The sequence below is a fragment of the Gopherus flavomarginatus genome, chromosome 5 (assembly GCF_025201925.1).
Source record: "Gopherus flavomarginatus isolate rGopFla2 chromosome 5, rGopFla2.mat.asm, whole genome shotgun sequence".
Classification (NCBI taxonomy): domain Eukaryota; kingdom Metazoa; phylum Chordata; order Testudines; family Testudinidae; genus Gopherus; species Gopherus flavomarginatus.
Window position 1 is genome coordinate 25,816,673 of NC_066621.1, and position 19,109 is coordinate 25,835,781.

The 19,109-nt window shown below is 51.8% G+C and overlaps 1 protein-coding gene across 4 annotated transcripts in view; it reads left to right on the plus strand.

The window, feature by feature from the left end:
- The window catches only part of LOC127052485 (copine-5), a 225,393-nt gene that overhangs the window by 17,462 nt on the left and 188,822 nt on the right, over positions 1 to 19,109 (plus strand). For all 4 annotated transcript variants that reach the window (XM_050956208.1, XM_050956210.1, XM_050956209.1 and 1 more), the window contains exons 2-3: positions 10,091 to 10,131; positions 14,181 to 14,227. In XM_050956208.1, the coding sequence (XP_050812165.1) occupies positions 10,091 to 10,131; positions 14,181 to 14,227 (88 nt within the window). The remainder of the gene's footprint in view (positions 1 to 10,090; positions 10,132 to 14,180; positions 14,228 to 19,109) is intronic.

The window sequence follows — 19,109 nt, forward strand, 5'->3', positions numbered from 1 at the left end:
AGAAAACCTCCTGAAACCTGTCTGGGCTAATTAAGAGACATGGTGGGAAACTCCAGCCCAGGGAAGCCAGACCAAAGAACCTCTAAGCATCTCTTTAACTAGGCCTCAGGGCCTGATAGTGCTGAGCGGTCGCTGTGCTGGCATCATCTCCCTTCAGCACCAGGTACAGAGAAAGATAGCTCCAGGAAGAGAGAAATCTCCTGGCCTGGGACAACCTGCAGAGTGGCTTAAACCAGAAACCAACAACTGAAGACACCACCTGGGAGCAGGGCCTAGCAGCCAGGACTCCTGGCTCCCAGTCCTGGCTCTGAGGCGGAGTGTGGCCTGGGGATTAGGGCAGGGTGGGGGGATTGTGACTCCTGCTGTCTCTTGTCACCAACTCATTTTGTGACCCTGGACTTGTTCCCTGTAAGTCAGTTTCACTGTCTGTAAAAGCAGATGATTGATTACCTCCCTGCCCATGGGCGGTGCTCAGCAATTCCTGGCAGAAAGGTGCTATGTGAGTCCAGCACTACTGCCTGACTGGCCCGGGCCCAGCATCCTGAATCTTCCCAGCCAAAGCCAACAGCAGCCCTGAGATCATTTCCCTTTCACTGCGTTGGGTGCTTGGGCAGCCGACAACTCTTGAGGAAACTCCACATCCTGGGCTCACACCTGGCTGGGCTACCGTCGGGTTATTCAGGAAGCCAGAGTAGATTATCACAATGGTCCCTGCTGGCCTTCGATCTGACTAATATTACAGCATCCCCGTGTGCTATACAAATGTCTGGGAGGCAGGGCCATGCTGTCCCCCTTTTATAGATGGAGAAACTAAGGCACAGAGAAGTGAAATGAGTTGCCCAAGAACATAGAGCAAGTCAGTGGCAGAGCAGAGATAGGGACAGAACACAGGAGTCCTGACTCCCTTCCCCTCTGCTCTAACCCACTAGACCCCACTCCCCTCCCAGAGCCAGGAAGAGAAACCAGGAGTCCTGACTCCCAGCCACTTCTCACCTTTATGGATTCAGGCTCTGCCCTTGTAATAAATAATCTGCAAATGAATATATCTGTGGTATAAGGGGGGTAGGGATAGCTCAGTGGTTTGAGCATTGGCCTGCTAAACCCAGCATTTGAGTTCAGTCCTTGAGGGGGCCATTTAGGGAACTGGGGTAAAAATCTGTCTGGGGATTAGTCCTGCCTTGAGCAGGGGGTTGGACTAGATGATTTCCTGAGGTCCCATCCAACCCTGATATTCTACGATTCTGTGATAAGCAGGGGGCGGCACCAGCACGCCAAGCGCATGCCTGGGGCAACAAGCCACTGGGGGCGCTCTGCCGGTTGCCGCAAGGGCAGCAGGCAGGCTGCCTTTGGCAGCATGCCTGCAGAGGGTCTGCTGGTCCCATGGCTTCAGCAGACCTCCTGCAGGCAAGCCTACCTGCCGTGCTTGGAGCGGCAAAATACCTAGAGCTGCCTCTGATGATGAGAACATAAAAACAGCCATACTGGGTCAGATGAAAGGTCCATCTAGCCCATTATCCTGTCTTCTGACAGTGGCCAATCCAGGTGCCCCAGAGGGAATGAACAGAACAGGGAATCACCAAGTGATCCATTCCCAGCCTCTGGCAAACAGAGGCTAGTGACACCATCCCTGCCCATCCTGGATAATAGCAATTGATGGACCTATCTTCCATGAGTTTATCTAGTTCTTTTTTGAACCCCATTATAGCATTGGCCTTCACAACTTCCTCTGGCAAAGAGTTCCACAGGTTGACTGTGCATTGTGTGAAAAAAATACTTCCTTTTGTTTGTTTTAAACATTTCCTTATTTACTTTCTCCACACCAGTCATGATTTTATAGACATCTATCATATCCCCCTTTAGTCATCTCTTTTCCAAGCTGAAAAGTCCCAGTTTTGTTAATCTGTCCTCATACAGAAGCTGTTCCATACCCCTAATCTTTTTTGTTGCCCTTTTCTGAACTTTTTCCAATTCCAATATATCTTTTTTGAGACGGGGTGACCAGATCTGCCCACAGTATTCAAGAGGTGGACGTATCATGGATTTTCTCTGTTATTATCTATCCCTTTCCTAATGATTCCCAAAATTCTGTTTGCTTTTTTGACTGTCGCTGCACATTGAGTGGATGTTTTCAGAGAAGTACCAACAATGACTCCAAGATCTCTCTCTTGAGTGGTAACAGCTAATTTAGACCCCTTCATTTTATACGTATAGTTGGGATTATGTTTTCCAATGTGCATTTCATTGCATTTATTAATATTGAATTTCATTTGCCATTTATTTGCCCAGTCACCCAGTTTTGAGTGATCCTTTTGTAGCTATTCGCAGTCTGCCTGGGACTTAACTTAGTTTTGTATCATCTGCTAATTTTGTTACCTCACTGTTTATCCCTTTTTCCAGATCATTTATGAATATGTTGAATAGGACTGATCCCAGTACAGACTCCTGGGGGACACCACTATTTACCCCTCTCCATTCTGAGAACTGACCATTTATTCCTACCCTTTGTTTCCTATCTTTTAACTAGCTACCCATCCATGAGAGAACCTTCTCTATTATTTCACGACAGCTTACTTTGCTTAAGAGCCTTTGTTGAGGGACCTTGTCAAAGGCTTTCTGAAAATCTAAATACTCTATATCCACCGGATTCCTCTTGTCCACATGCTTGTTGACCCCCTCAAAGAATTCTAATAGATTGGTGAGGCATGATTTCCCGTTACAAAAAATATGTTGATTCTTCCCCAACAAATCATGTTCATCTATGTGTCTGACAATTTTGTTCTGTACTATAGTTTCAACCAGTCTGATGTCAGGCTTACCGGCCTGGAATTGCCAGGGTCATCTCTAGAGCCCTTTTTGAAAATTGGTGTCACATTAACTATCCTCCAGTCATCTGATACAGAAGCTGATTTAAATGACAGGTTACAAACCACAGTTAGCAGTTGTGCAATTTCACATTTGAGTTCCTTCAGAACTCTTGGGTGAATACTAGCTGATCCTCGTGACTTATTACTGTTTAGTTTATCAATTTGTCCAAAACCTCCTCTATTGACACCTCCATTTGGGACAGATTTTTCACCAAAAAAGAATGGCTCAGGTTTGGAAATCTCCCTCACATCCTCAACCATGAAGACCCATACAAAGAATTCATTTAGGTTCTCCGCAATGGCCTTATTGTCTTTGAGTGCTCCTTTAGCACCTCGACCATCAAGTGGCCCCACTGGCGGTTTAGCAGGCTCCCTGCTTCTGATGTACTTAATTTTTTATTTTTTGCTATTACTTTTTGAGTCAACGATTTAGATGTTGACATAGAAAGTACGCTTATTAAGTTTGCGGACGATACCAAACTGTGAGGGATTGCAACTGCTTTGGAGGACAGGGTCAAAATTCAAAATGATCTGAACAAATTGGAGAAATGGTCTGAGGTAAACAGGATGAAGTTCAATAAAGATAAATGCAAAGTGCTCCACTTAGGAAGGAACAATCAGTTTCACACATACAGAATGGGAAGAGACTGTCTAGGAAGGAGTATGGCAGAAAGAGATCTAGGGGTCATAGTGGACCACAAGCTTAATATGAGTCAACAGTGTGATACTGTTGCAAAAAAAGCAAGCGTGATTCTGGGATGCATTAACAGGTGTGTTGTAAACAAGACACGAGAAGTCATTCTTCCGCTTCACTCTGCGCTGGTTAGGCCTCAACTGGAGTATTGTGTCTAGTTCTGGGCACCGCATTTCAAGAAAGATGTGGAGAAATTGGAGAGGCTCCAGAGAAGAGCAACAAGAATGATTAAAGGTCTTGAAAACATGACCTATGAAGGAAGGCTGAAGGAATTGGGTTTGTTTAGTTTGGAAAAGAGAAGACTGAGAGGGGACATGATAGCAGTTTTCAGGTATCTAAAAGGGTTTCATCAGGAGGAGGGAGAAAACTTGTTTACCTTAGCCTCGAATGATAGAACAAGAAGCAATGGGCTTAAACTGCAGCAAGGGAGATTTAGGTTGGACATTAGGAAAAAGTTCCTAACTGTCAGGGTAGTTAAACACTGGAATAGATTGCCTAGGGAAGTTGTGGAATCTCCATCTCTGGAGATATTTAAGAGTAGGTTAGATAAATGTCTTTTAGGGATGGTCTAGACAGTATTTGGTCCTGCCATGAGGGCAGGGGACTGGACTCGATGACCTCTCGAGGTCCCTTCCAGTCCTAGAGTCTATGAGTCTATGAATCTTTGGCTGGCTGTTCTTCAAATTCTCTTTTGGCCTTCCTAATTGTATTTTTACACTTCATTTGCCCGTGTTTATGCTCCTTTCTATTTTCCTCACTTGGATTTATATTCTACTTTTTAAAGGATGCTTTTTGCCTCTCACTGCTTCTTTTATTTTGTTGTTTAGCCACGGTAGCACTTTTTTGGTTCTCTTACTATGTTTTTTAATTTGGGGTATACATTTAAGTTGAGCTTCTATTATATTGTCTTTAAAAAGTTTCCACACAGCTTGCAGGGATTTCACTTTTGGTGTTGTACCTTTTAATTTCTGTTTAACTAACCTCCTTATTTTTGTGTAGTCCCCGTTTCTGAAATTAAATGCTACAGTGTTTTCCCCACTACAGGGATGTTAAATTTAATTATATTATGGTCACTATCACCAAGCGGTCCAGCTATATTCACCTCTTGGACCAGATCCTGTGCTCCACTTAGGACTGAATCAAGAATTGCCTCTCCTTTGGTGGGTTCTAGGGCCAGCTGCTCCAAGAAGCAGTCATTTAAGGTGTCAAGAAACTATGTACCTCTCTGTCCTCAGCTCCTCCAGTTCAGCCACTCTCATCTCCAAAGCCTGTATTTGGTCTCTGAGGGCCAGGAGCTCCTTGCACCGAATGCACACGTATGCCACCTGCCCATAGGGCAAATAATCATACATGCTGCATTGGGTGCAATAAACTGGATAGCCCTCACTCTGCTACTGGACTTTTGCCTGCATTTCTTTTTACTTCTGCAGCTGGGCCCTTTGTTGATGTTTTGTTTTTATCAGGGGGTGTTTTTGGCTTTAAGTTTAAAGAATATTACATGCATCTAGCCCCCACCCCCACACTCCCCCTCTAAACCCTGTTAGCCGATCCTGTCCGCTATCCATCAGGAACTTCTCTAGTTCTTTTTTGGAACCCTGTAGAGTTTTGTCCCTCACAACATCCCCTGGCAAGGAGTTCCACAGGTTGACTGTGCATTGTGGGAAGAAATACTTCCTTTTGTTTGTTTTAAACCTGCTACCTACTAATATCATCAGGTGACCCCTAGTTCTCGTGTTGTGTGCAGGGGTAAATAACACTTCCCTATTCATTTTCTCTACACCAGTCATGATTTATAGAAATCTATCACATTCCCCCCCCCCTTAGTCATCTCTGTTTTAAGAAAAATAGTCCGAGTGTATTTAATCTCTCCTTATATAGAAACTGTTCCATACCCCTAATCATTTTATGGCTCCACTCTTTACCTTTTCCAATTCTAATATATCTTTTCTGAGATGGAGCAACCAGATCTGCACACACTGTTCAAGGTGTGGGCGTACCATGGATTTATATAGTGGCATTGTATTTACTGTTTTATTATCTTTCCCTCTCCTAATGGTTCCTAATGCTTCTGTTTGCTTTTTTGACTGCTGCTGCACATTGAGTGGATGTTTGCAGAGAACTATCCACAGTGACTCCAAGATCTCTTTCTTGAGTGGTAACAGCTCGTTTAGACCCCATCGTTTTATATGTATAGTTGGGATTATTTTTTCCAACGTGCTTTACTTTATGCTTATCAGTGTTGAATTTCATTTGCCATATTGGTGCCCAGTTTTGTGAGATCTCTTTGCAATTTCTTCACATTCAACTTGGAACTTAACTAGCTTGAATAATTTTGTATCAACAGCAAATTTTGTTACCTCATGTTCACCTCCTTTTCTAGATCATTTATGAATATGTTGCACAGCACTGGTCCCAGTACAGATCCTTGGGGGACCCCCCCATTTACCTCTCTGCATTCTAAAAACTGACCATTTATTCCAACTGTTGTTTCCTGTCTTTTAATCAGTTACTGGTCCAGGAGAGGTTCTTCCCTCTTATCCCATGACTATTTAGTGTGCTTAAGAGCCTTTGGTGAGGGATCCTGTCAAAGGCTTTCTGAAAGTCCAGGTACACTATATCCACTGGATCATCATTGTCCACACATTTATTGGCCCTCTCATAGAATTCTAGTAGATTGTTGAGGCATGATTTCCCTTTACGAAAGCCGTGTTGACTCTTCCCCAACAAATCGTATTCGTCTATATGTCTGATGATTCTGTTTTTTACTGTTGTTTCAACCAATTTGCCTGCTCTTTTTCTGTGTGGGAAAGCCATGAGTGATCTCCTCACTGCCCTGCAGGTGTGGGGATGCCCCGAGTGAGTGCTTCACTCCTGATCACCATGCCGAAGGGGCGGTGCAACTCATGGTCAGATCTCCCAGCTGGGCAATGGCAGAGCTGATCCACCAGCTTGGTGCTAGGGACTCTCCCATCAGCCAGTGGGGGGGTGTCATAACATTTTTTCCCAGATCTGGACCTTAGCATCCAAAATATGGGTGTTAGCATGAAAACCTCCAAGCTTAGTTACCAGCTTGGACCTGGTAATGCTGCCACCAGCCAGGAATTATACAGTGCCTAGCTCACTGTGGTCTCCCCAAAACCTTCCCTGGGGGACCTCCAGACTCAGATTCCTTGAGTCTCACAACAAAGGGAAATAACCCCCTCCCCTTGTTTCCTTGTTACTTCCTCCCAGGCTCCCCTCCCTGGACGACCCTAGGAGATTCCTTGCTTCCAGTCCTGGAAACACAAGTACCGAGAGAGCTAATCTCTCTCCCCCCCTCACCCAGAGGGTATGCAAAGTCAGGCTTAGTAAATCTAACACAAAGAGATTTCCCCCCTGACTTCTTCCTCCCACCAGTTCCCTGGTGAGCTGCAGACTCAATTCCCTGGAGTCCCCACTAAAGAAAAACTCCAACAGGTCTTAAAAAGAAAGCTTTATATAAAAAGAAAGAAAAAAGGACATTAAAAATAGGCTCTGTATCAAGTTGACAATATACAGGGTCAATTGCTTAAAAGAAAAATGAATAAACAGCCTTATCCCAAAAAGAATACAATTTAAAACATTCCAGCAACTACACACATGTAAATACAAAAGAAAACAATATAAACCTATTGTCTTACTATCCTTGTACTTACAACTTGGAAACAGAAGATTAGAAAGCCAGGAGATAGAAAAATCACTCTCAGAGCCGAGAGGGAACAGACACAAGACAAAGAACAAAGGACTCACACCCAAAACTTCCCTCCACCCAGATTTGAAAAAGTCTTGTTTCCTGATTGGTCCTCTGGTCAGGTGTTTCAGGTTACTGGTGTTACCCCTTTACAGGTAAAAGAACATTAACCCTTAGCTATCTGTTTATGACAGGGGGCAGGATCTGGTGCATTCACTGTGAGGAGTGGAAACGCTCAGCTACTGGAAGAGGAGGGGTGCACTTTCTTTAACCCCTGCCATGCCAGGGAGCTTTGCTAGAGCAGCCCCGCTGAGTCTTCACCATGGCATGTGGCACATCCCTTGCCATTGCCTCCCCATCCTGGCTGTTCCTGTGCTGGTGCTTGCTCTTGGGTCGGTTTCCAGCAGCTCCCGAGAGCGCTAGGCAGCTGGGCAATGGGGACAGAGGCTGAGTGTCCCCTGTGCCAAGTGTCTGAGGCCTGGTATTGCCCATCAGGCCATGTAGGGTGCTGCAGGGTGCATGGTGCTGAGAGAGGGCTGCATCCTCTGGGAAGGAGCATGAGCACTGACTGAGAGCAGGGCCTGGGTTCTCTCCCTTACCCCAGTGTCCCTTCATTGACTTCACTGGAGTCACTCCTGATTTACACCAGGGGAATGAGAGGAGAACGGGGCCCAGTGGAGTCACTCCTGATTTACACTGGTGAGACAATAGAACTGTCAAAGTGGTGTGAATCCAGAGTAAGACCATTGAAATCTCTCCAGTGGGTTCACTCCTGATTTACACTGGTGTAACTGAGTGCAACATCTGAACCAGAGAGCAACAGCTGCAGACACCCATGGAGGGTCTGGACCATTGTTTTGATTGACAGTCTTCCTGTGGTCGAAGGGAAATGCACATCTTATCAATGGAGGAATCAATAATCTGCAGGCTGTAATGGCGATCATCACTGGGGATCTCAAAGCACTAAACAGCAGCCTCAGACCAGATACTGAGGTAGCACCAGAGCACCCTCAGCCTTCCCTGCAGCACCACCCGCTCCCTTTGGTAGAGCCCTGTTGTCTCTGTATTCCCCAGGAGACCCCAGGGGTTGAGGCTCCGGGAAGGTCTTGGACTATTTTGCTTTTTGTGCATTAGCAAAGCCTACTTGGGATATTCCCTCAGCGCAACAATTCAATCTTGTATCCTAGCCACGGCCCAGCCAGTCCTGCTCCTTGTACCACGCGCAGCACTCGGTGGAGCTCAGCTCCCCCCGCTGTGTGGAGAAAGGGGCTGGATGCAGCTTCGCCAGCTCTATGTGTTCCTGCCTGAGGGGCTGCCATGCAAAGCGCATCGTCCTTTCTGCTACGCCGGTGGCTGGATCCCCCTCCCCGGTGTCTGAGCCCACTGCAGATGCCTGGTGAGCAGGGGAAGCCCTTCCCCAGAGCGAGAGGGCTGGTAAATCCCAAGTATCAGGAGACAGTAATGGGAAGCACATGTGATATTCTGATAACTTGCCTGCTCTGGGGCTAGGGAGGAGGAGAGGGGATGGAGACAGAGAGAAAATACTGACTTGGGGTGGGGTTGCCTTCTCTCACTTCTAGAACCAGCAACTGCTGAAAACCATGGACTGACGCGCAGATGTTGCAGATCAGCTGCTCTGATCTGTCGGGATCTGTGCTGGTTTACACCAGCTGGGGTCTGGCACACCTGTGCTGGCAAGCACAGCTCCTGAGTGCTCGTTTATTTCCTTTGAGGTCCGAGGCTCGCTGGCTGATGGTGCCAGGTGTCTCCAGTGAACAGGCAGCTACGTAGATTGTACGCTCACCAGGGCAGGGCCTGGCTTCTCATTACATGTGTGTGGCACCTGGTGTGATGGGCTCTGACCCTCGCTGGCACACCTAGGCTCCACCGCAGCATCAGTAATCACACTGCTCATCACAGCCCGGGAGAGCCAGGCTTCCTACCACTGACCTCTGCCAGGGCATCTCAGCCCTGCCCTGTCAGGTCTGTCCTCCAGTCTCCACAGCCCACTCACCCTTGGGCTCTCTGCTGAGGCTGCAAACGAGGAAGTCAGTTGTCATGTTGGTTTTCTGTCAACGCTTGTGTGTTTGAAAGGAGCCAGAGACCCACTGAATTCATTTCACACAGGCCAGGGCCTGGGGATGACAGTGGTGGCTGAGCAGGGATGCCTGAGGCCATTGAATCAGTGGCCATGCTGCTGTTACCGTAGGCCCTGCTGTGATGTGTTTGGTCTGGCTGAGCCCTGCAGTTCGCTGGTGGAGAGATGGGGCGGCAAATGTTGGGTTTGGCATATTTGTGGTAGCAGCAGCTTTTCCTGGACTTTCTTGGCATTTGTGGAAGTACAGAGAAGCCCTGTCTTAGTCAAGGGCTGTGGTGCATTGGCACAGCCATAGTGGGGAGCCCAGATCAGGAGGTCAGGACTGAGGGTCACTGGCAGACCTGGGTGTGAGAGTCCCCAGGACTGGAATAGCAGAGGGGCAATGGGTGAGGAGTGAAATACATCAGCTGAGCAGTGTGTGGGGTGGGAGCCCAGGGCTAGGATTGAGGGGCTCAGGCCAGGGAGTGCTGCACACCAGAACTGAGCTGCGTTGGCAGCCAAGGAAGAGGAGCAGTTTGAACAGGAGGCAGGGGTTGAAAGGCCCGGAGCTTAGAGGTGGCTACCAGCTGGAGGGAGCTACGACCCAGATGTGGGTCATGCCCACTTCAGGCTGGAGCTTGGCAGGGCTGTGAAGTGCCTCTGCCCAGAAACAGTCTATGGGGACCCCTTTTGCTGAGGAGCAGCCAGAGTCTCACCATAACTTGTTCTCTTCTGCTTCCTTCCAGACACCTCTTGGACAAGGACACCTTCTCCAAGTCTGACCCAAGTAAGTACCGAGAGGGGTTGTGCTGGCTGGGGCTGCTTTAGCACTTGTAAGATCCAATCTGCCACTTGGGGTCAGACAAGGAGCTGGCCTCAGCCAGAGGCCCCAGTCCTGGGAGCTGATTGGCAGAACGCTGGGGCTCGGGGCACAGGGCACAGCAAGTCGTCCATAGGACAGACCCACCTGGCTGTGGTCGGAGAGCTTCCCGCTGCCCTGGCCCAAAGCTGGTTATCGATCCGTGGTTCTGCTCTAAGTTTGTCTCCCATGTCTGATCTCGCTCAACTCTCGGTTTTGCCCTCTGGCCTGTCTGGGACTCTGCCCTGGCTCCTGCTCTGACCACTAGGTCTGACTGCCCACATCCTGGTGGTGACGTGCTAAGGGAGACCAGGGCGGCTAGGGGTCTCCTGTACAACTGCTGCTAACCCTGGTGAGAGGAGACCGGAATGCACATGTGGGGACTCTGAGGGGTTGGAGCTAGGGGTCCCAAAGGTGGGGGCCTTCTTCAAACCCCCTCCGCCTCCGGGGGCTGCAGACTTGGGCTTAGGGGGTGGGCTCTCAGGGAAGGGTCTCAGGGTCTCCTGCTCCCTGTTGCTCAGGGGTCCCAGAGAGAGCTGGGGTGGGGTAAATCAGCACTGGAGCAGCCAGGGCCCTGTGGCCAGAGGCCTGCGCACATTGGTCTGTGAGCCCCATGCACAGCAGCGGGGGCAGGGCAAGCAATGGACAAGCTGGGATCAGTCAGCCTGAGGCTGGGAGGAAACCTTCCAGGAAAGGGAGATGCAGCGCCCTGGGAACATCCTCTCCAGCCCAACCCCAGAGAACCCTTCGCAGGGGACACTGAGCGCAGGACTTCGGGGGCAGCGGGGCTCAGTGCTGGGGATTGGGGCGCTCCTGGTCTGGAGCAGGGTCCAGCAGGCTAGTACTGAGTGCAGAGTGTGCCGCGTCGTTAGGAAATTCACCTTCCCGGGATGAACTGCCCCAAGCCCAGCCAAATGCCCTGGCCTCGTAAGCAGCTGCTCCATTCAGTAAACAGCATTAGAATCGAGCCCACAGCTCCTTGACTTGTCTCCAAATGACAATTTGCTGAGGGTGCCTCTCAGCTCTCGGTTTCCTCTATGAAGTCCCCAGCCTGGTTCTGGGTGTGAAATGAGCCAGAAATACCCCCGGGTTAGCTTTTAACTCGTTGGTGCAGCATGAGCCTGGCCCAGCCTCCAGAGAGCAGAGACTTGGGGAAAGGATGTTGTGAGGCAGCATGTCATCCAGCACATGGCACTGCATGGACAGTCACGTTAAGCACATGGGAGTGCACATGAGGCTGCACTGGAGCAGTTATGGGGGGGAAGGGGGCACTGGATGGCTCCAGGGCTGGGGGTTGGGGCCGCAGAGCCTCTGTCACTGATTCAGGTCTTGTCCAGGCCAGAAGTGACTGTTTGGTGCCCCTGTGTGAGATGAGTTTGCTGGATCTCAGGCTGGTTCCTACCGACTGAAACCACCAGTACAGCTGCCTGCAGTGAGACAAGAGCCTGCGTCCCAACCTCAGGGCAGACTGGCGGGAGCAGGGCCTACACCCCACATTGGCTGAGCTTTGTGCTTAGATTTCAGCAGCCAAGTATCAAGTGTGAACGTCTCTGGCACTTCAACGGCCTGAACATGGAGTCGCAGACAGTCCCCTTGGGCATGCCAATTTGTCTCGCCGCTCATCCACCTTTGTGGTAGCTGGTCCCTCACCACAGACCCCAGCAAAGTTCAGGTCACTCCCAGTCCCAAAGGACCAGTCACTTCCCCCAGCTCAGCTGCACGTTAGATCTCACCCCAAGGACAAGGCTTGCAGCCAATCCTCTAACAAACTGTCTACAGATGTATTAAGTAGGGAAAGGAAATGAGAATTATTGACAGAGGAGTCAGGGTTTCGGCGGGGGTGGGGTCCTGACCCTCGGGAACACTGGGGCCCAGGTCTTTAGACTCAGGGGGGAACTCCGTGGTTCAGTGTTTCAGTCCCACGACTCTATTCCCGGCTTCAGGCCTGAGGGGGGCTCCGGGTCTTGGAGCTTTACCTATGAGGGGAGCACTAGTTTCAACCCCAGTGTCCCTCCCCCCACATAGCTAAAGCCCTGAGCCCTGTGCCTGCCCTGGCTGAAACCGGGAGCAGAGCTGTGTGGAGCCCTGAGCCCCAATGTCCCCCGCAAGGCTGAAGCTGGGAATGGAGCTGCAGGGCTGAAACCATGGGCCCAGGCACTCCCCCAGGTCTAAAGCCCTGAGCCCTGGTGTGGGGCAGAAGCCCTGAGCCCCCTGCTGGGAGCCCTGGCACCCCGAGGGTCAGAAACCTCGACTCTCCCACCGTCCTGGAGCCCTGACCCCGCCCCCCACGTCTGCAGCCCCAACCCCGCTCCCGTGGCTGATGTCCCTAATGTCTTGTTCAGAGTTACGAACAACCTCCATTCCCGCATTTCTGAGGTTCTACTGTAGAAGCTTCTATAATAAACAAGCTGTATACGTCCTTTAAGGCTCCTGGAGATCTCTTACTTATGTCTAGTATACCTCACGGTCCCTCCCCCCTTCCCCCGAGTCCAAGCAGCACAGAGATCCAGTTCCTCCTTGTTAGGAGTTTTTATCCCCCTCTTGCCGTGTGCTCTGAGCTGTAAACTCAGCCAGTGGGAGGAATCCACTCATGACCCATACAAGGGCAGAACGGCCAACATCTTTCATCCTCTTCAACGTCTCCCAATAGTCCACCTGGTGTCAATGGACCTCTCCTGTGGGGCCGAGCCTCACACCTTCGGTTGGAGCCCAGCCCTTCGCACTAGCTAACGTCTCTCTCCCGGCAAGCACTCAGTAAAGTCCGAACACGGAACATGTCCCTACAGTTCGAATACAGGAAAAGCAGTATTATCTGGCCCTGTACCAACCAGAATGCCCTATAAACCGGCATTTCTAATCTTCATAGAAAGTCCAGTTTATAGTCTGCTTAGCACGGGCCTGGCAGGTTCCCTACCTGGCTCTGTGTGGCTCCCCAGAAGCGGCGACATGTTCCTGCTGCTTCTAGGCAGAGGACTGGCCATGAAGGGTTTGGAGTGCAGGAGGGGGTGCAGGGCGCAGGCTCTGGAAGGGAGTTTGGGCACAAAGCCACGTGTCAGATCCCCTGCGGTGATTCGTTCCACACTCCCTGAGGTGGAGACGCTGCCAGCTGGGCAAGCTCAGCATGGCTCCTGTCAGCCCTGCTGGGGGAGGCCCCTGCTCTTCCCCCACCCAGAACAGAGGTCCCCAGTTTCTGGTCCCATGTGTGTTGGGTCTGATCAGTGATTCTAGGCTTCTTTAAAGGCAGTTGGATAGCGCTAGCAGCCCCTACTCTGGGCACATGCCAGGCTGGCATGGGGACTCTGCTCAAGCCTCTGAGCAATGCCCTGTAAGTGCTGGGGAAGGCCTGGCCTGTGCTGAAACCATTTCAGAAGAATCTGGGTTACGCAGCTCGGCCTAGACTCAGCCTCCTTGGTGCTGATCCGTGGGGCAGGGGGGCAGCAGGCGTCTGAGGGATGTAACTGCTCAGAGCAGGGCATGGTAGGAACGATGTCTGCACTAATGCATGCACTGATGGAGAACCAGTGTGGCCCCATGGGCAGGGCATTTGGCTGGGACTCAGGCTTCTATTCCTGCCTCTGCCACTAGTGGCTGGATGACCTTGGTCAAGTCGCTTCCTTTCTCTGTCCCTCAATTTCCCCTCCCACCCTCTGTCTGTCTGGTCTGTTTAGGGTGGGGAATATCTCTTAGTAGAGCCTGTAGAGCAATGGGGCCCTGGTGGGAGCTGCTGGGTGCTAGTTGTGATGCAGCTAATGCTGACCAGTGGGGAGGTGTGGGGGGGGGGGAGGGGAGCCAGAGAGATCCCCTTGAGGGACCAAAATCTTTGGCTTCCAAATCAAAAAGGCGATACTAGAGCCCCACCCTCTTCTTCCTCGGAGTGGGAGGAAGGTTCCAGTCTGCTGGACCAGATGCTCCAAAGGAGAGGCGCGTGCCAGTCCAACTGCCCACATTAACCTGCGTCCTGTTCTCTTTCTCCACAGTGTGTGTGCTGTACACCCAGGGAATAGAGACCAAGCAGTGGAGAGAGGTAAGAACTGTGCCATTTTTTCCTATTTCTGTGGGAGTAGCTGGGTCCTGGGTGGGGTACAGAGGTGAGAGAGGCAGTTAGGATCAGTGGTGAGAGCTTGTGGCCACTAGGGCTCCATTCCCAGCTCTGCTGTTGATTTGCTCTGTAACCTCGGGTGAGTCTGTGCACTGTGACGTGCCTCAGTTTCCCATCTGCAAAAGGAGGTTAATGCTGCTGGCATGGGAACTGTGGGAGGGAATCTGGGCTTGTCTGCAAAGCGCATTGAAAGCCTCATTGAATGGTCCCCAGAAAAGGGCAAAATATCCAGCAAAATGAGTAAGGAAAGTCTGGAGGAACAGCCCGGTAGGGTGTGGGGAAGTGGCAGGATTCACCCTACATCCTGCCCCAAGCTTGGTTGAGCTCAGAAAACCAGACACAGCGTACAGTGTTACTCCTGCTCTCCCTGGGAGGAGAGGCCCTGCAGACTGACATAACCAGCCACCAGGAGTACGAATGCGAGGCTGACGTGCCCAGTGCCATGCACAGCAACGTGGGCTGCTCCTCGGGCCCACAGTCATCAGTTGTGAATGATGCGGTGATCAGAGCGGCTCTGCCTTGCAGCCACCCAGGCTTGGGGGAGTAGGGGAGAGAGTGCTGGGGGCAGCAGCCCCGGAGTTGGGGTATTTGAACATGAGTGGTTAATAACAGAGAGCTCCAGTGATTAGTGGGCACACGTGTGTGACTAGACACGAACATACATGAACGCATAGATACATGTGAGCACTCAGACACAAGCCCATACCCATCAGCAGACACACAAACACACATACACACACGTTTACATATGTACACATGTACACACAAATACACTTGTACACACACACAGTAGAACCATCGCACCTGAACCCTTCTCCTCCAGAACCCCCCAAGACCCATGTTCCCACAATATGCTCCCCTGGCATTGAAGAGACCCCTCTGGGCTGGGCTCCCATGTCCCTGGCTCCAGCCTGACAACTCCGGGCTCTCCACTCGGGTGCACAAAGAGCTTGTGCGGACAGCTGGGCCCCACTCTGGGGCTCTCCGCGGGAGGGGCTGTTTCACCGATGCCTGCCAGCAGGACAGGCCACGCAGTTTGTGACAAAGGAAGTGCTTGTGGGAGGAAGTGGGGAGCTGTCAGCATTGAAAAGAGTAGGAAGGGCCCTTGTGACATAAGAGCTGAATGCATGTGTGTGCGCATGTGTGTGTGTCCCTGTGTAAGGGTGTGCACATGTGTGCATGTCCGTGTGCATGTGTGTGTGTCCCTGTGTGAGTGTGTGCACATGTGTGTGTGCGGTTCATGTATCAGGAGTTTTATCACGAATACAGCCAGGAGGGACGACTGTGATCATCTAGTCCAACTCGCTGGCTAGCACAGGCCCTAGAAGAGTCCCTAGAGCAGTGAACCCCCACTCCCCCCGAGTTACAAACTGCAGTGAAGCAGAACCCACTGCACGTGCCCTTTAGTCAGTTGTTCCACTGGCTAATGCCCTCCCCCCCACCCAATAGACTCGGCACCTTCCTTCCAGTCTGCAGTTATCTCGCTTCAGCGTCAGCCACTGGCTCTTGTTAGACGTCCAGCTGCTAGAGCGTCTGTTATCCCATTGCTGTTCCCCACGAAGGTACCAGACTGTGATCAAGCCGCCCCAGGGCCTCCTTGTAGCCAAGCAGATTGAGGTCCTGGAGTCTCTCCCTTTAAGGGATGTTCTCCAACCACTCGTGCTCCAAACCCTCCCCAACTGAGCAGCATCCTCCTTGAGCTGGGGGCCTCAGGACTGGACACAGGGTCCAGCAGCGGTCGCAGCAGTGCCCAGCACAGATGCCAGAATGCCTCCCTGCTCCGGCTCCAGCTTGGTGCCACGTCGCAGGCTGGTGTTAGCCCTTTGGCCTCGGCGCTGCTCCGGGAGCTCTTGCTCAGCAGGTTTCAGGGGGAGCAAGCCCCACACAATGAGCTGAACTCTGCTTGCCATGACACTGGCAGCCTCCTGGCTCCCTCACACTTTCATATGCTTCAAGGTCGGTCCTCAGGGTGATATCTGTGTGCATGAGAAAGAGACCAGGACACTGCTAGACAGTGAGACAAGCCAGAAGGGACAGAGGGTTAGATCACTGCATTCCTGCCACCTAGTTAATAACAGCAGAGCATCAGCCAGCCCTGATCTACTCTGCTGGCTTGGTGCACACCTCTGCCCTGGTCACAAGGATACCTCTGCCAGGCTGAACCAGGGATCAGAGTGCTGCCGCTGACAGACCCTCCAGCCACCAGTGGTCGTTGTCTGTCCAGGCTTTGCTGGCAGATGAACCTGGGAGCCGTTTTTCCTGGTGATTAGCTCACCTGCCTCAGTGCGTGGCTGTTTGGAGGCCAGCAGGCCTCTGGCTGGCTTCCCGTCTGTGCAGAGCCAACGATGTGTGCGGCTTGGTCCGTGAGGAAGAGTTGGGTTCAGATCTGTTTGCTGCACAAGCGGGATGAGTTTGAAGGTCTCAGCCAACTCAGATGAGACTCTTGCTACCCTGGAGCCCCAGGGCAGGAAATGCCTCCTGCCAGCTCTGCCTGGCAAGGAGACTCTCATCTCCCGAGGGTGGACTATGGCAACTCAGTCTGCGGGAGGCTCACAGTGCAGAGCATGGCATGGCCCTGGGTGGGCCACCAGTGCAAGCCCAGCACACGAACGCCCCTTGCTTCGGCTAGACCCCTCCCTGCTGTAACGCCAGCCGAGGCATGCTGGGGAGGACTTTGCTCTCGTCTGCTCCAGTGAAGCAGAAGCCCAGCTCGAGGGATCCAGAGGGGCATTGCAGGGCCTCCTGGACAGCTGGGGAATTGACTTGGTTTCAGTGGCCCTGCGTGGGCGTGTCGGAGGTGGAATCTGGGAGCAGTGTGATTTACACTAGCACACAGTCCCGTTCACAGGCTGGCTCAGTCCATTCTTGATTGCTTCGTTAGCTGGGAAGTCAGTTAGAAGTGATGAGTTCTTTCTCGTCTCCCCGCTCCGACTCCCTTCTCAGATGTCTGCCAGCCCACAATGGGCCAGACCCACTGCTGGGCAGGTGCCTCGGGAGTGAGGGGCACCCGCAGAGTTTAGGGGGGAGCCCAGGTCTGGGCTAGCAGGGGCTGCGGGTTGGGACTGAGGGGCACTGGCAGAGCAGCTGTGCACATCACACCTGTCTCTAGCACCTTTTCTCCTTTATTTTCATGAGCAGGAGAATCACATCCCACCCCCACCCTCAGCTGACAGTAGCTTCTCCCCCCATCCCCTGCCAGCATGGACTGCCCCCCACCCATCAGAGCTGTGGCCCTGCGGCAGGGGAGGATTGGACACACTCTGGGTGGGATGACATTAGCAGTGCACCCAGCTCTCCAGAGCCTTGGGGAGATCTGAGTTTCCAACAAACCAGAGAGAAAAGCAGGGCAGGGGCGAGCGCTGGCTGGTCCGTGTGGAAGAGTCAGCCAGGCGTGGGGAGTACTGGAAGGGGGCGGGGGATTCTGCCAGGCGCATTCAGGGGCTTTGCTTCTCTGGTTCAACTCTGTGGCTTCTTTTCATTGTTATTTCCTGCTGCCTACTTCAGCGTGGGGGTGAGCTGAGATCCAGCATCCCTTGTGCACTGCCTGTCTCCTGCTTGTGTTATACAGCCCTCCTCGGCAGAACCCCTCCTGACCAGAGCGGTTGGACCCTGCCCCAGCCTTCCTGTACGCACCCTCCCACCTGTCTATCCCTTCACCATCCATCCCTCCTCCCATCCAACCATCCATTTCTCCATCAATCCCTTCCTGTGTACACCCTCCTACTTGTCCATCCCTTCACTTTCCATCCAACCTCCCATCCAACCATCCATTTCTCCATTGATCCCTTCCTGTACACACCCTCCCACTTGTCCGTCCATCCATCCATCCATCCATCCATCCATCCATCCATCCATCCATCACTTCCTGTATGCACTATTCCACCTGTCCATCCATCCATCCATCCAATCATTTCTCCATCCATCCCTTCCTGTACACGCCCTCCCACCTGTCCATCTCTTCACCATCCATCCATCCATCCCTCCCACCTGTCCATCTCTTCACCATCCATCCATCCATCCATCCATCACTTCCTGTATGCACCCTCCCACTTGTCCGCCCTTCCTTCCATCCATCCATTCATCACTTCCTGTACACACCCTCCCACCTGTCCATCCCTTCACCATCCATCCATCCATCCTCCCATCCACGCATCCATCACTTGCTGTATGCACCCTCCCACCTGTCCATCCCTTCACAATCCATCCACCCATCCATCTTCCCATGCATCAGTCCATCTCTTCTTGTACACACCTTCCCACCTGTCCGTCCATCCATCCATCCATTCCTGTATGCACACTCCCACCTGTCCAGCTCTTCACCATCCATCCCTCCAATCCATCCCTTCCTGTATGCACCCTCCCGCCCATCCATCACTTCTTGTACACACCCTTCAATCCATCCATCTCTTCACCATCCATCCTCCCGCCCATCTATCTCTTCCTGTACCTCCCTCCCACCTGTCCCACTCTTCACCACCCATCCATCCCCTTTCACACCCTCCCATCCATCCATCTCTCCATCAGCCAGCCATCTCCCCATGCATCCATCTCCATACATACCCTGTCATGTCTCTCTATCCAGCCCCACCCCCGCCCTTCTAGCCATCTAGCTATTCATTTATATGCCATGCTCCTCGCAGTGGTGTTTGCTGTCTTTACAAAGTGATATCAGCCCAGATTTGCACACTGGTCCGGATCCTCAAATGGGATTAGGGTGACCAGACAGCAAATGGATGGGGGTGGGGGTAATAGGAGCCTATATAAGAAAAAGATCCAAAAATCGGGGCTGTCCCTGTAAAATTGGGAC